Source organism: Macrobrachium rosenbergii, chromosome 13 (assembly GCF_040412425.1).
Source record: "Macrobrachium rosenbergii isolate ZJJX-2024 chromosome 13, ASM4041242v1, whole genome shotgun sequence".
NCBI lineage: Eukaryota > Metazoa > Arthropoda > Malacostraca > Decapoda > Palaemonidae > Macrobrachium > Macrobrachium rosenbergii.
The window spans coordinates 12,364,181-12,379,750 of NC_089753.1; the positions used below are offsets into that span (position 1 = coordinate 12,364,181).

At 39.7% G+C, this 15,570-nt stretch overlaps 1 protein-coding gene and 1 long non-coding RNA gene across 3 annotated transcripts in view; one reads left to right on the forward strand and one right to left on the reverse strand.

Annotated features, from left to right (window-relative positions):
- LOC136844549 (high affinity cGMP-specific 3',5'-cyclic phosphodiesterase 9A-like) overlaps positions 1–14,804 on the forward strand; it is a 31,166-nt gene extending 16,362 nt beyond the window's left edge. The window contains 4 exon segments of the mRNA XM_067113832.1: positions 9,732–9,866; positions 10,204–10,287; positions 11,897–12,037; positions 12,141–14,804. Of these exon segments, the coding sequence (XP_066969933.1) occupies positions 9,732–9,866; positions 10,204–10,287; positions 11,897–12,037; positions 12,141–12,251 (471 nt within the window). The 3' untranslated portion in view covers positions 12,252–14,804.
- The window catches only part of LOC136844912 (uncharacterized), a 511,857-nt gene that overhangs the window by 154,170 nt on the left and 342,117 nt on the right, over positions 1–15,570 (reverse strand). The window lies entirely within an intron of this gene.

Genomic DNA, 15,570 nt, shown 5'->3' on the forward strand with positions numbered 1-15,570 from the left:
GCTATTCATTAAGTCACCTCAAGGATACAGATAGAAAATTTACTCTCTTGGAGAGGTGCCTCTTCATTAAGTTACCAAAAGAATAACATATAGAAAACTTAATTCTTTTGCAGAAGCGGCTCTTCATTAAGTCACCCCATGAATACAGATAAGAAATTTAACCCTCTTCATTAAGTTACTCCAAGAATGCAGATAGCAAACTTAACACTCTCGTAGACGTGGCTGTTCATCAAATTACCTCAAGAATACAGTTAGAAATTTTAACCATCTTGGAGACTTGGCCCTTCATTAAGTTACCCTAAGAATACAGATAGAAAATTTAATCCTCTTGGAGACGTGGATCTTCATTAAGTTACTCCAAGAATACAGATAGGAAACTTAACCTTCTTGGAGACGTGGCTCTTCAGTAAGGTACACCAAGAATACACATAGAAAACTTAATCCTCTTGGATACATAGCTCTTCATTAAGTTACCCCAATAATACAGATAGGAAACATAAACCTCTTGGAGACGTGGCTCTTTATTAAGTTACCCCAAGAATACAGATAGGAAATTTAAACCTCTTGGAGATGTGGCTCTTCATTAAGTCACCTCAAGAATACAGATATAAAAATTAAACTTCTTAGAGATGTGGCTCTTCGTTAAGTTACCCCAAGATTACAGAAAGAAAACTTAACCCTCTTGTAGACGTGGCTCTTCATTAAGTTATCTCCAGAATATGCATAGAAAACTTAACCCTGCTGGAGTCGTGGCTCATTAAGTTACCCCAAAAATACAGGTAGAAAACTTAACCCTCTTGGAGATATGGTTCTTCATTAAGTTACCCCAAGAATACAGACAGAAAACTTAAACCTCTTGGATACGTAGCTCTTCATTAAGTTACCCCAATAATACAGATAGGAAAAATAAACCTCTTGGAGACATGGCTCTTCATTAAGTTACCCCAAGAATACAGACGGAAAACAAACCTCTTGGATAGGATAGGAAAAATAAACCTCTTGGAGACATGGCTCTTCATTAAGTTACCCCAAGAATACAGACGGAAAACTTAAACCTCTTGGATACGTAGCTCTTCATTAAGTTACCCCAATAATACAGATAGGAAACATAAACCTCTTGGAGACATGGCTCTTCATTAAGTTACCCCAAAAATACAGATATAAAACTTAACCTTCTTAGAGAAGTGGCTCTTCATTAGGTCACCCCAAGAATACAGATAGGAAACTTTAACCTCTTAGAGAAGTGGCTCTTCATTAAGTCACCCTAAGAGTACATATAAAAAACTTAATCTTCTTGGAGATGTGGCTCTTCATTAAGTTACCCGAAGAATACAGGTAAAAAGGTTAACTCTCTTGGAGATGTGGCTCTACATTACGTCACCATAAGAATACAGATTGAATATTTAACCCTCTTAGAGATGTGGTTCTTTATTAAGTTACCCCAAGAATACAGATAGAAAACTTAAACCTCTTGGAGATGTGGCTCTTCATTAAGTCACCCTAAAAATACAGATAGAAAACTTAAACCAACTGGAGATGTGGCTCTTAATTAACTCACCATAAGAATACAGGACGAAAACTTAACCCTCTTGGAAATGTGGCTCTTCATTAAGTCACCCTAAAAATACAGATAGAAAACTTAAACCTCTTGTAGACGTGGCTCTTCATTAAGTCACCCAAAGAATACAGATAGAAAACTTAGCCCTCTCCGAGACGTGGCTTTTCATTAAGTTACCCCAAAAATACAGATAGAAAACTTAATCCTCTTAGAGACGTGGCTCTTCATTAAGTTACCCCAAAAACAGAGACAGAAAACTTAATCCTCTTGGAGATGTGGCTCCTCATTAAGTCACTCTAAGAATACAGATAGCAAACTTAACCCTCTCGGAGATGTGGCTCTTCATTAAGTTACCCCAAGAATACAGACAGAAAACTTAACCCCCTCTGAGACGTGGCTCTTCAAAAAGTTACCCCCAATAATACAGACAGGAAACTTAACCCTCTTGGAGACGTGGCTCTTCATAAAGTCACCCCAAAAATACAGATAGAAAACTTAACCCACTTGGAGATGTGGCTTTTCATTAAGTTACCCAAACAATACAGATAGAAAACGTAATCCTCTTGGAGGCGTGGCTCTTTGTTAAGTTGCCCAAAGAATACAGATAGAAAACTTAACCTGCTTGGAGACGTGGCTATTCAGTAAGTTTCCCCAAGAATACAGACAGGAAACTTAATCCTCTTGGAGATGTGGCCCCTCATTAAGTTGCCCCAAGAATACAGATAGCAAACTTACCCTTCTCAGAGACATGGCGCTTCATTAAGTTATCCCCAGAATATGCTTACAAAACTTATATGCTTACAAAACTTAACCCCCTTGAGACATGGCTCTTCATTAAGTTACCCCAAGAATACAGATAAAAAACTTAAACCTCTTTTAGACGTGGCTCTTCATTAAGTTACCCCAAGATTATAGACAGAAAACTTAACCCTCTTGGAGATGTGGCTCTTCATTAAGTTACCCCAAGAATACAGATAGAAAACTTAACCCTCTTCGAGAAGTGGCTCTTCATTAAGTTACCCAACGAATACAGATAAGAAAATTAAACCTCTTCGAGACATGGCTCTTCATTAAGTTACTCAAAGAATACAGATACGAAATTTAACCCTCTTCAAGACGAGGCTCTTCATTTAGTCACCCCAAGAATACAGATGGACAACTTGACCCTCTTGGAGGTGTGGCTCTTCATTCAGTTACCCTAAGAATACAGATATGCAACTTATATCTCTGGGAGATGTGGCACTTCATTAAGTCACCCCGAGAATACAGATAGAAAACTTTACCCTCTTGGATACGTGGCTCTTCATTAAGTTACCCCGAGACTACAGATGGCAAAGTTAACATTCTTGGAGACGTGGTTCTTCATGTAGTTACCCAAAGAATGCAGACAGAAAACTTAACCTTCTTGGAGACGTGGCTCTTCATTAAGTCACCACATGCATGCTCCACAAATAGCTCACAGAGAGAAGAGAGAGTGTTAGTCATCCAAAACAGAAGCTTTTGGTGCTATCTCATGTTAGCCTGCATGTTTTCAATGCTAAGATAGTTAAGCAGTGAAGTGATAAATCAAGTGATATCTATGGAAATAATGCATTATTTCCTCTCCCACATGTTCCAGACAATTTGCAGTCTGCCATTTTGGCTAGGCAACACAATTAGCTGGGCCGTGAATTCACGCCCAACCAGCAAATTTCGCTCACTGGCCTTCTCTCTCAATAGCACTGGCAATCGCGCAAGAATTTAAAGTAACATTCCACGATTCCTGACATCGTTTTTGAGAAAAATTTTAACATTCCCGTACCTTATTGTATTCAGGGCCATGTGAGCCCAGAAATCTTGCACAGGAAAGAATTGTTTTCTTAAATCATAACTACCACAAGCGCAAAGAGAAGCACATGTGAAAATTCACCTCCTTTTAGCACCAGTCATAAAAAGTCCATAAGACCCAGCGAAATCCTTCGTTTACTAATACTCACTCAGTAGATGGTAGGAGAACAAGTTCCCACAATTGTCTGTCTGTCTCATAAAGGTCCTGCGCAACCCTTTTTTATTCAGACAGTCAGGCGGTGCTGCACACGTGCCAACCCCATCATAACAAACCCAGTTGCACGTGACTCCATACAAGTAAAGTAAACACGACCCTCGTGATCGCATGCTCATCAGATCCCCATGGAGTACGGTAAATTCTTTTGCACATGTGATCTAGGCAAATATAACCTTGCTCATGCATGGTAGATTTAAGATTTCTGTATTTGTCATATTCTGCCGCACATAATCACAGGTACTTCGAAAATAAGAACATTTCTCCTCGTCACATTCTATGCATCTAGTAGTGTACCCTATGAAGCTATGTGCTTCCCGCTTATCTAAATGGCAAATTTCTTCAACAAATTTTCACATAAGCCTTCCATTCCTTACACCAGGGCCTAAGCGTTTTTTATCAAACCAAACCCTTTCCTAAGGCTTACGCTAACCATTTCTTTTATATTTTACTACATCGTGCAAGATGCACAAACCCTAAGTTCTTCGGAATGCAAGTAACAGCGTCCAACACGCACAACCCCAAGTTCTTCGGAACCCAAATAACCGCCTTCAACATGCACAACCCTAAGATCTTCGGAACCCAAATGACCGCCTTCAACACGCACAACCTTAAGTTCTTTGGAACCCAAATAACCGTGTTGAACACACAAAACCCTAATTTCATTGCAACCCAAATAACAACGTTCAACACACACAAATCCTAAGTTGTTCGGAACCCAAATAACCGCGTTCAACACGCACAATGCTAAGTTCTTCGGAACCCAAATAACAACACTCAACATGTACAACCCTAAGTTCTTTGGAACTCAAATAACCGCATTCAACATGCACAATATTAAGTTCTTGGGAACCCAAATAACCTCTTTCAACACGCACAAACAGGCTCAAACTTAAGTTTTTTGGAGCCTAAATAACCACGTTCAACACGCATGCACCGCCTTAAGTTCTTCGGAACAAAATCACAACATTCAACACGCATAGCCTTAAGTTCTGTGGAACAAAATCACAGCATTCAACACACACAGCCTTAAGTTCTCCAGAACAAAATAAAAGCATTCAACACGCACAGCCTTAAATTCTCCGGAACAAATTAAAAGTGTTCGACACACACAACCTTACATTCTTCAGGACAAAATAAAATCGTGCATCCGCACAAACCTTTGAGTTCTTTGGAACAAAATTAAAAGCGTTTATTATGCCCAAACTTCAAGTTCTTTGGAACAGAATAAACGTAACACATCATGCACAAATCCTTAGTTCTATGGAACAAACCCTGAAATGCTCATCGTGAGCAAGCCTGAGTTCTAAGGAACCACCCTTGAAGCAAAGGGCCACACCCAAGCCAATTTTTTTTTTTCTTGAAGCAAAGGGCCACATCCAAGCCGATTTTTTTTTTTAACCAGAGCCGCAGGATTTCAGCATCATGCAGGCCAAGGACTTCAAACAGTTCTTGAGCATTGGCAGGCAGTTGGGACTGATGGGGAAAGAGCTGCAGGACTGGGTCCTAGAGAGGGCCAGCACTATAAAGAAGGAGAGAGAGAGAGGAGAAGGAAGAACAAGAGAAAAAGGATAAGGAAGCCAGGGAAGAATGAGAAAGAGCGGAAAAAGAAGCAGAGAAAGACAAGCAATAGGCCCACGAGCTACAAATTGCCCAACTCAATGCGAGCAGACCTGTTGCATCCTCTCCCCAGACAACTATCAGCAGCACAAATACCCTGAGCCAATCCTGGAACGAAGAAGAGCTCAAAGCCTGGCTCGACCACATTGTGAAGGTCCTCTTGACATACTAGCCCTCTCCCACTGAAGTGGCACTGATCTTGAAAAAGCATCTGGGTGGAAAGGGCGTCACAGCTTTCCATTCCCTCACCCCAGACAAGCAAGGAAACCTCACAGAGGTCTGTCAGGTCATCATGAAGGCCTACGAGATTAACCCCGAGCACTGGAGACAATGCTGGCGAGGACAGCCAAAAGAGGCAGGACAAACCTGGTCCAAATGGTTGTACCACAAAACCAGGGATCTTAAGCGGTGGCTGGACTCCTAAAATGCAACCACTGTGGAGGACATCCTCAAGCGTTTCCAAAGTGAGGACTTCCTCTACTACGCCCCGCCTGCCCTCACCATCTACCTTTGTACTCAAGCCCCCAAGACGCTCACCAAGTGATGTTGCTTGGCGGACGGCTGGGACACATACCATCCTCACATCAGCTCTCTGGGTCATAAGGTCTGGCCCCTTGCTCACACCTCTGCTCAGCATCCGCCCAAGAACGGGCATCCTCAAAGGAGGCCTGTGTGGCTATTGTAAAAAGACAGGACATTCCACTGAACACTGCTGCCTGAAGGCTGAGAATCAGCCAGAAACTCCAAGTCCCCAAATGGGGCAACGCCCAAACGAGCCACATCCGGCTCTTGGATGAACAACAAAAGGCGTGTTCCCTCTACTGGAACACTGCCAAGCAAAGATTTCAGTAAGAATTATTGCACTGCCTGCAAAGTTTATGGGCACTCTGCCCTAATAAAACAAATACACCCGCCATTGCCCTAGCAGTTACGAACCCTAAAACCTTAGGGACTCCAGCCGAGGGTCCCATAATCTGTGGCATCTCCAGGAGGTAGCTACCCTGCGCAACAGGTCACAGCATTCAATGACACTGGCGCGCAAATCTCCCTCATAAGGGAAGCTAAGGTCCCCTACGGGGCCACCAATGACAGACATCAGCTTATCACAATTGAGGGTATCAATCAAATGAAGATGATTCTCCCCACTGTCAAATTGAGAGTCACACGACCTCCTGATCTAAAATCTGCACTCTTGCAGTAGCCACTTACCTTCCTGGAGGCTATGACCTCCTCCTGGGACAGGAATCAAATTTACGAGAATCCAGGGGTCCTAACCCTTCGAAAACTCAATCAAGTCAATCAAAGCAAACCATGTATCTTCCTTCGAGAGATTCCAGTCTGGATCGCCCCTCTTCCCCCAACTTGGCACTGCTACCACTGCCGGTATGAGAGCCAACCCACAGTGCACTCGGGTCCCCTCCGGATTCCTCTGACCATAGGGAAGCTCACCTAACAGTGCGGCCTCGCAACCCATGCCTGAGCTGGACAATGTGACCTGCGAGCTTCTCACGCCCACCACGACCTCTTCATCTCTTTCCCAGTCTTCTATAGACTCGATTATGACTAAGGATTCTGCCATATCTCAACTGGTTGATGAACTCAGGAACTGTGCCGACTAGTGATAGAGCTTGCAAAGAATACTTCTGCTTTGGCTGTAAAAGAAGCCGGAACAGGTGGCATTCACAAATCTTCCTTGGACTCGGTTCCACAAAGTCCCCCTACCAGATCAAACCATCGAACTATAAGAGGTCCAGGTAAGAATGGTCACGGGCATAGAAAACTGCAGGTAGCTGAAAGAGAGCCGTTGAGCTCCCCTGGCATTAGTGCCAATCTGGCACAGTGCCTTACCTTTAGCTTACGAAGAACTTTGGCACCTCTATCCAGAGGAGGATGTCAGGTTTCTTCCCCTATTTACTTCCTTATAATTTTGTAATTTAAATTCTCCTTGTAATATTTCCTTTTACCACTTTGATAATTTCTTTTTCTTTTCTTCTATCTTTTCCTTCAAATCGTTCAATTTAATATTTTTCAGCAACCTTGCCGTTCATGAACCCCTTTCTTAAGCCTTATAACGGTTCCCTCACTTTTACTTTGCTTCCCACTCTGCCAATGCAGATACAAATTGCCAGATATTCCAGTCATATAAGTCCTTTGACTTTCCTTTCTTGCCTAAAAAACACAGTAATTTTAAATTTTATATAACAGAGCCATTAGGCCCCTTCCACATGAGTGCCGCATATGGCACAATGCCATTACCGTAGATATTGGCAGATGCTCCTGCCAGAGGAGTTGTGCCCTCTGACTATCTGCATCACATCCACCAGCCCCTACCGGTGTAATCTGAAACCTTCCGGCTAAAGAACGACCTAGCCATTTTTCATAGGTTAAGGAATATAATCTGGGCAAACTGATCATAATTTCTTTTCTTAACAACCATTACTTACCCTTGTATCTGTCATTTTTTTTCTTTGTTATTTCCTTGTGATATAAATCTCGAGTCCCCGACTCGCACAACCTGTGTATATCACACACATAATTGTATATCACATACGTAGATAAGTGCCACGAGACACGCGCAATGTTTAAGTGCCACGTGTGGCACAGTGCGCCGTGTACAAGTATCATGGCATCACCTACCATAAGCCCATGTATACTTCGTTGTAAGCCTCATCAAGGCACGCTAACTGCATGACTTTGACGTCATGGAATTAACCTTACCATTAAGTGCATGAATAATCTTCAACATTTACCAAAGAGTCAATGGTCTAGCCCTATTTTTACGGTGTTATTCTAATTCATGATATACTAAGTTGTCAATACTTTTACTTTGGGTTTGATATAATGCTGCAGTAGAGTAACAACAAGTAAATTTAATAACTGCTTTTCCAGCAGCCCATTATTCTGCAATAACGTACATTTTGTAAGTGATAAAAATAATTTGCACTTGATTGACTACCAGAATGATTAAGTTATGAATTTAGTGAAATTAAAAGGGCGGGAAGTAAAGAGAGAGAATAGCTTATTCAATCGAGTTGACTTATCCGTAGACATTCCCCACCGACTTAAGGTGTGGAATGTCAACTTGAATGGGGAGGTGTCACGAAAATAAGTCACCTCTCCCTCTAAGAGTGAAATGATGCACCAAATCAAGTTGATTTACTTAATCAAACTGAAACATTGCTGACTAACAAAGACGAGAAAGTTGAGCACATGGTTCCCATGTGGCTCGCGCATGGCCGAGCGATACAGAAAACAGGCTGCCAATCGAGCGACGATAACGCCACCGGGAATGAGGAAAGGCGTAATCCTTCTGACAGCATAAAAGGGCGAACAACGAACCGTGCGCTCTCAGAACTCAGGTAGCTAGAGAAAAGCCCGGCCCCAAACTCAAGATACTTGTCCCTGTCTCATCTGCCCAATCAGAGCACTGATTCTTCCCATGTGGCTGCTTTGAGCCTGAGTCTTTCTTTGTGGTGAAAGCCCCTAATTCATGCCCTCCCTGCTGGCGCTGAAGATGAGGTCCCCTGTCGTCAACGGAAAGATAAGTACCCAAGGAGAGGTTTTGAATCAATCACGAATCTATTATTCTTCTACTGAATTTATTTTCCTTTCTGAAGTGCGATCTTTTCAAGTTCACGTGTATACCAGTACCTAAAATCGAGTTGCTTTGGCACCTTATGTGTAATCCCCCCTCGATTCCCTAATTACGTTATCTATGCATTCTCGTTTGCAGTCGGAGTTGCTAGTGGTGGAATCATCTGGTCATCCCTGTGCTTGCGCCGTGGTTACAACCACTGCCCCTCATCCAACGGTGTTCTACGAAGTGGATTTTTCCCCATTTCTGTTACTGTGTAAATTACTGTAAATTCAGTTATTTGACAGGAATCTGTTTCACCTGTCTGGTTTTGGGAATTCCCCCATTCTTTTGACTTAGTTAGTTAAATGTAAATATAAGTGATTTTAAGTAAACCTAAGTGTTTATCTGAACTTTCCTTGTTGAAGTTAAGCCTTCAGCTTAATTTTCTCTTATGATGTTTACCTGAATCCGCATCTGCAGTCAGAATTGAAACCCACATGATAAGTTCCATATTCTTTCCCAGGTAAAAATCTAATACATACATACATATATATATATATATATATATATATATATATATATATATATATATATATATATATATATATATATATATATATATATATATATATATATATATATATATATATATATATATAAAACATTTGCAGACAATGCCGTGCCTAAAACTTCGCATTATCGACGGGTTAAGACAGCTGAACATTTAAATTTTTATTTTTTAAAATTTCAATTCACGGATGCTATTTTCTCCTAGAATATACAAATCTAATCATTACTTTTCATGTTCAGCCCACTTAAATTTTTCAGTTTATACCTAGAAGTCTTATTTTTCTAAACAAGAAATAAAAAACCACCTAATGTTAACAGGTTAAGTGCTGACGTAGGCATTCTTAACCGACGTTCTAACATTGCAGGAGATTATCCTCCTGATTCTGGCGACAGACATGGCGCGACACTCGGAAATCGTCGACGACTTCAAGAAGAAGCTGGAAAACTTCGATTATAAAAACGTCAATCACTTGACGGCGCTGAAGATGATTCTTATCAAGGTTAATGGCAGATTTTTTTTTTTTATTCCGGCTTCTCTTATCTCAGACGGTTTTTTTTTTATAATACCTCTCTTAATAAAGCTACACAATTATTTTTTTTTTTATTCCCTCAGCACTTTTCATTCTCACGATAGCCCAAATGGTAGCACTAAACGAAGGACACACAGTTAAAGCCAAAAGTGTGTAACGTAAAACTAAAGACTCTACCAGTTTTACATGAATTTAGGAAACAACAGTAATGTAATTTAGTAAATAAACTCAAATATAATTGTCAGTATTACTTGCCCTAACACTGCTTCATCGCTATCTTATCACTATGATTTGTTTACTCTCTCAGGCATGTGATATCTCCAACGAGGTTCGTCCTTCGAAGGTGGCCGAACCCTGGGTCGACTGCTTGCTCGAAGAATACTTCAACCAGGTACGATAGATCTAGATTAGATTCCCGAATATCCAGTGGCATTTTTCGGACTCCCTTTAGACCACGAAGACAACAACAATAATAACAATAAATTTACTGGGCTTCATTTCATCTTGCAACTTTTTTTCCCAATAATAATAATAATAATAATAATAATAATAATAATAATAATAATAATAATAATAATAACTAATCTGAATTTCTTTATGACACATTGATTGTAAAAATAATAATAAATCTGAGTTTCTTTATAAGTATATCTTAGTTTAACCAGACCACTGAGCTGGTTAATAACAGCTCTCCTAGGGCTTGCCCGAAGGATCAGATTTATTTTACGTGGCTAAGAACCAACTGGTTACCTAGCAACGGGACCTACAGCTTATTGTGGAATCCGAACCACATTATGACGAGAAATTAATTTCTATCACCAGAAATAAATCCCTCTAATTCTTCACTGGCCGCTAGGAGAATATCTTTCTAACACATTGATTGTAAACGTGTTTAACATTATTCAATAAGGGAAAATCGCAAATGTAAAAAAAAACTAAAAATATAAACTTAACCATTTCTGATAAGTACAGACCAAAGTTATAAAATCATACACTTGAAGGAGGGACTGTTCTTCAGTAATTTTTCCACATCACCAACTTTACAAATTGCACATTAAAAGACGCTACAAATACATGACGAAAATGAGTATACCACAATCACGCCCAACAGAACTGGGCTAATAACTAAACAGTTATCAAAGGATTTCCGTGAAAACACAACAAAGGCACTGGCGACAAAATTCTTGAATAAAAAGAAGTCCGTGGCCTTAAAAAACACGCCAAGGCCACGCAAACTGAGCTCGTGAGAGCAATTCAGTAAGGGTTCCTTGCCTGACAATAGTAATATGGCCCACTTCCATATTATTAACTGATTATTAACATAATTAAAGGCCTGAAATATTTTTATATCTATAAAAATGTCAAAATGCGCACTGTGGTTGCAATATGGTGAAAAAAATGACCGCACATCGTAGATTCACTATCAAACGATTAAAGATGACTTCTGTCAATTCTAAAATCTTTTAATATCATCTACTCTACGTACATTAACAAGACGACAATAATACTCACAAAAGCATCAATCTCAATAACTTTATCTACAGCCCTTTAGATAGTGCACAACTCACCTGAAATTTAAAATGTAATTAATAAATAATTTAAATTTTGGTGAATGAACTTCCATAAAATTTACTCAAGAAAATATAATGATTGTACCCATTTACATATGGCGATGGAGCCCTCTATATAGGTCAGGCCTAAATCCATTTACTCTCTGGTAAATGCAAAAAGATGTAGCTACCGTATTCAGACATTAGATGAAATACCTTTCACAAACCAGCAGTGTATGCCAAACTGTAATTCATTTCCTTTCTCGCCGTGTTCTTATCCCTGAGATTCATCTGTTGCCATTATCTAAATATAATCAAACTTCAAGGTTTATTCCAAAGTTTTGTTCCATCCGGGGGAGACCAAGAAACGGAACTCAAAAATAAATTCTGCAGTAAAGATGTTGTCGTCAATATTTGTATATGAATGCATATATAGCTGTTTGTTTGCAGGCAGAGACCGAAAAACAAGAGGGTCTCCCCGTGGCCCCATTCATGGATAGAGACAAGGTGACGAAGGCATCAGCCCAAATAAGCTTCATCAAATTCGTTCTCATCCCTCTCTTCGAGGATATATCGCAGCTTTTTCCACAGGTGAGTGAAGACCCCTCTTGTTTTGGCTAGCCTTACGACCTTTCTCTGTCGAAGAAAAGAGCCACAGAAGAGAGCTCAATAATGCCTCTTTCTGCTTCAACAGGTGGAAGAGGCACTTGTGGTTCCACTCCGCCACGCCAGGGAGCACTACGAGCAACTTAAGGAGGCAGAGGAAGACATGAGACGACTCGCCCAGAGCAAATCCATAGCCTAGCGCCGTGACTCCTCCTGGGATGACCTCAGGGGGCAAAAGAAGGGACGCCATAGAAGTTCCAGCCGAGGTTCCGTCCAGCGATGGTCTATAAAGCCCATGATCTTATGATGCACAGCGAGAACACAGCGACGCACCACTAGGGGGATTATCAACTCCTCTGTCTGATAGGCTTCTGTACTTATGAGACCTTGAGCTAGGGCAACAACTATGAGTAAGGCGTTGAGCTGACGCAGCTCCTAGGGGTACGATGTTCAACCTCTAGGGTTAAATTTGAGATAAGAAACATCTAAGGGTAAATCCCTGGGCAATGGCAACATCTACGGCTGAGCTACTAAAAGATTTTCATGATTAAATCTTTGACTATGATGATTCCACTGTAAAGGACAACTAAACCACTACGAGATTCTTTTCAGTAATTCAGTTTTAAATTATAATCTTGGACAGTAACTGAAGTTAACAATACTTCTAACAAATTCTATGCGGTGATTCAGTGTCTGGCGATAAACCTAAGAAATTCTTATATGAGAGAGCAGTATAATTATACAATTTTGTTATCAAATCACAAGTTTTGACAACCTGAAGTTTATGCTCTACAGTAACTAATGACGTATTTGCGAAAAAGTGCCTTCACTCATCCAAATGATAATAACAGATGTCATATATCTTTTTACTGCTCTTTTAACAAAACACACTTTCTTTGCAGTTTCCTGCTCATAGGTACGACCATCATAACTTGAATATATTTTGCAGTTTATTATGGTACTAGATTCTGAAAACACCCACCAAAATTACTAAAAGCAGTTCTTTTCTAAGCATAAAACATGACACCTTACTCCACAAATATATTAGCTTAACAGCTCATACAACAAAAAAACTAAAATTACAAATTACTTTCGCAACTGGACCATTAATTTTAGATATAACAAAAACACAAATGGGATTTATTCAGGTCCACCTTTAATAAATATAGACATCAATTATCCTCACTTCTGTACTTTTAATTCTATGAACGCACAGACTTCAATTGAAAACACGATTATTCTTTCTTTGGCAATTTCTAGTAAAGAAACGTAACTGAAAATGGGAGTGCATGAAGCAGCATTGCTGATGGACTCAGTAAAAGGATCCGGGAGGCTACATGAATGTGCAATGCTTTCTTGAGAATTATTTCTGGAGATGATGAGAGATGATGCTGGTAATACTAAAGCTTTGTTTCTATATTAAAAGCAAGCCAGAGGACCATAATGCACTTGCAGTTCGTGCAGCACCCTGCACTGCCCTTGAAGATGCACATGAAAACAGCTAAAAAATTTCATGGTTTTAGACAAAAATAATGAAGTCATATTAGTAAAGGATTTCGTTTTAGAGAAAAATGCTGAAGTCATATTACTAAAGGATTTTTACAAGGCTATAAAGAATAATTCTTTGGAAAACATTAGCACCATCCTCTTCAAAGTATCTAAAATCCATGCACTTTTATATAAATATCCCATTTTCCAGCTGGTTTGTACAAAATCGGCATTTCAAAAGTCACTGGTGCTTATTATACATAGCCTGAGCTGAAGAAAAAAAAACATACACACACACAAACTGAGACCGCTCTCATTATATGATTCCAGTTAAAGATGTATGTGGGATCTACTTGTGCCATTGTAGGTGTTGTCCTTGTCTGACTTTCAAATCTCATTACCCTAACGAGTGCCCGGATCTCATGCTGTACAAAACTCTCATCAGTAATCATTGTCCATGTGTCTGAGCACCAATATATAAGTTGCTGCAATTCCATTAGTACGGGGCTTTGCTTTCTTTTGTACGTAATCAAACCCTAAGTGGAAATATTTGCAAAAGCGAAAAGTAACAAACACTATTATTTGTCACACTACAGCAAGATACTAAAAAAAATCAACCAACCTCATGCGAAATTTCTGTTTTGGGAACGTTCCCCTGACATAAACTTCTGATGCTTGCCAATAATTCAAAAATATTGACAAAATGAGCCCCTAGTAATTTTCTTACTGCGCTCACAGACTTTAGTAAATGTCTGCATGTGGATACTGAGTCATAATCAGTGTATCACATTGCCAAGTTATCAATAAACAAGGCGCCTCTAACTGGTGAAAATGCAGCCTCCATTATGTTAATACTTTTAGTTAATATGTTAATACTTCTAGTTAAAGATTTGACAATGACACTGAGTACACTGCCTTGTAGGACTCCTTTTTCCTAAAAAAAAAAAAAAACAATTTAATGCACTACTTCCAGTTCTTACTTTAACGTATTCTTCTGATAAAACGGTTACTCGTGATATAACTGAAAAGGGGAACAAGGTACTTAGCCATTTCGAAATTAGGTGAGTTGTAAGCGGCCTTGAGTTAAACTTTTTTAGTCATTGTCCCCTTGTTTTCAAGGCTAATTCGTGTAGGACTCTGATTCATCGAGCCTTTTCCCTTTGCTCCAACTGGAATAACTTTCACCTGGAAGTCCAGTTTTTAGAGACGTATTTTAAGAATAACTGCTATCCCTTTAACATGCTCAATAAAATCGTTAAAGAATTTTTAGACAGTATTTTTAAGCCAAAATCTGTAGTCTGCACCGTTCCCAAAAAGATAATGTATGTTTCTCTACCCTTCACTAACGATTCTGTCCTAATCAAAGGAAAATTATTGTCACTCTTGAGCCATCTGTATCCGTATGCTGACTTCAGATTTACTTTTAATAACCCTCTTACAATCGGAAGACTGTTCCGCGTGAAAGACACCCTCCCGGAGTTCATGCGTACCTGCATTGTTGACATTACGTTTTACGTTACTGCAGTTTCACATTTTTTACTAAATGAATTCCACGTGGTGTGCCCAAAGAAAAATGGTCTTCACTCTATCTTACGCCTCTTAGTGTATCTTAGTTTTGTTTCTTAGTCAAGCATATTCTGAAACTTAGCTGCTGAAGCGTTCAAGGTACCCTCCGTGTCAGATCTATATGAATCTACTGTAACTTCAGCTTTCTTTTTTAATTTAATTCCTATCCTTAGAATGTCTCAGAGAGTACCTAAAGAGTTTAGACTCTCCCATAGACTTGGGGGCAAATGACATGCAGAGCAAAGCAGAGAAATGTGTCCAAGCTTGTTTTAAATTCATTATCTTCACATATTAGTTTTCTTGCTCCAGTTCCACTTAGGCGTAGATAACTTGTATATTTTGCGCAAGAGTTATTTAAAGTTAGCGTAACTGAAATATTACAGTATATAAACACTAAATGTGTAGAACACTAACTTTGAACCTCTGAAACTTTGTGTTGTCCCTTAAGTCCATAAAACGCTGTG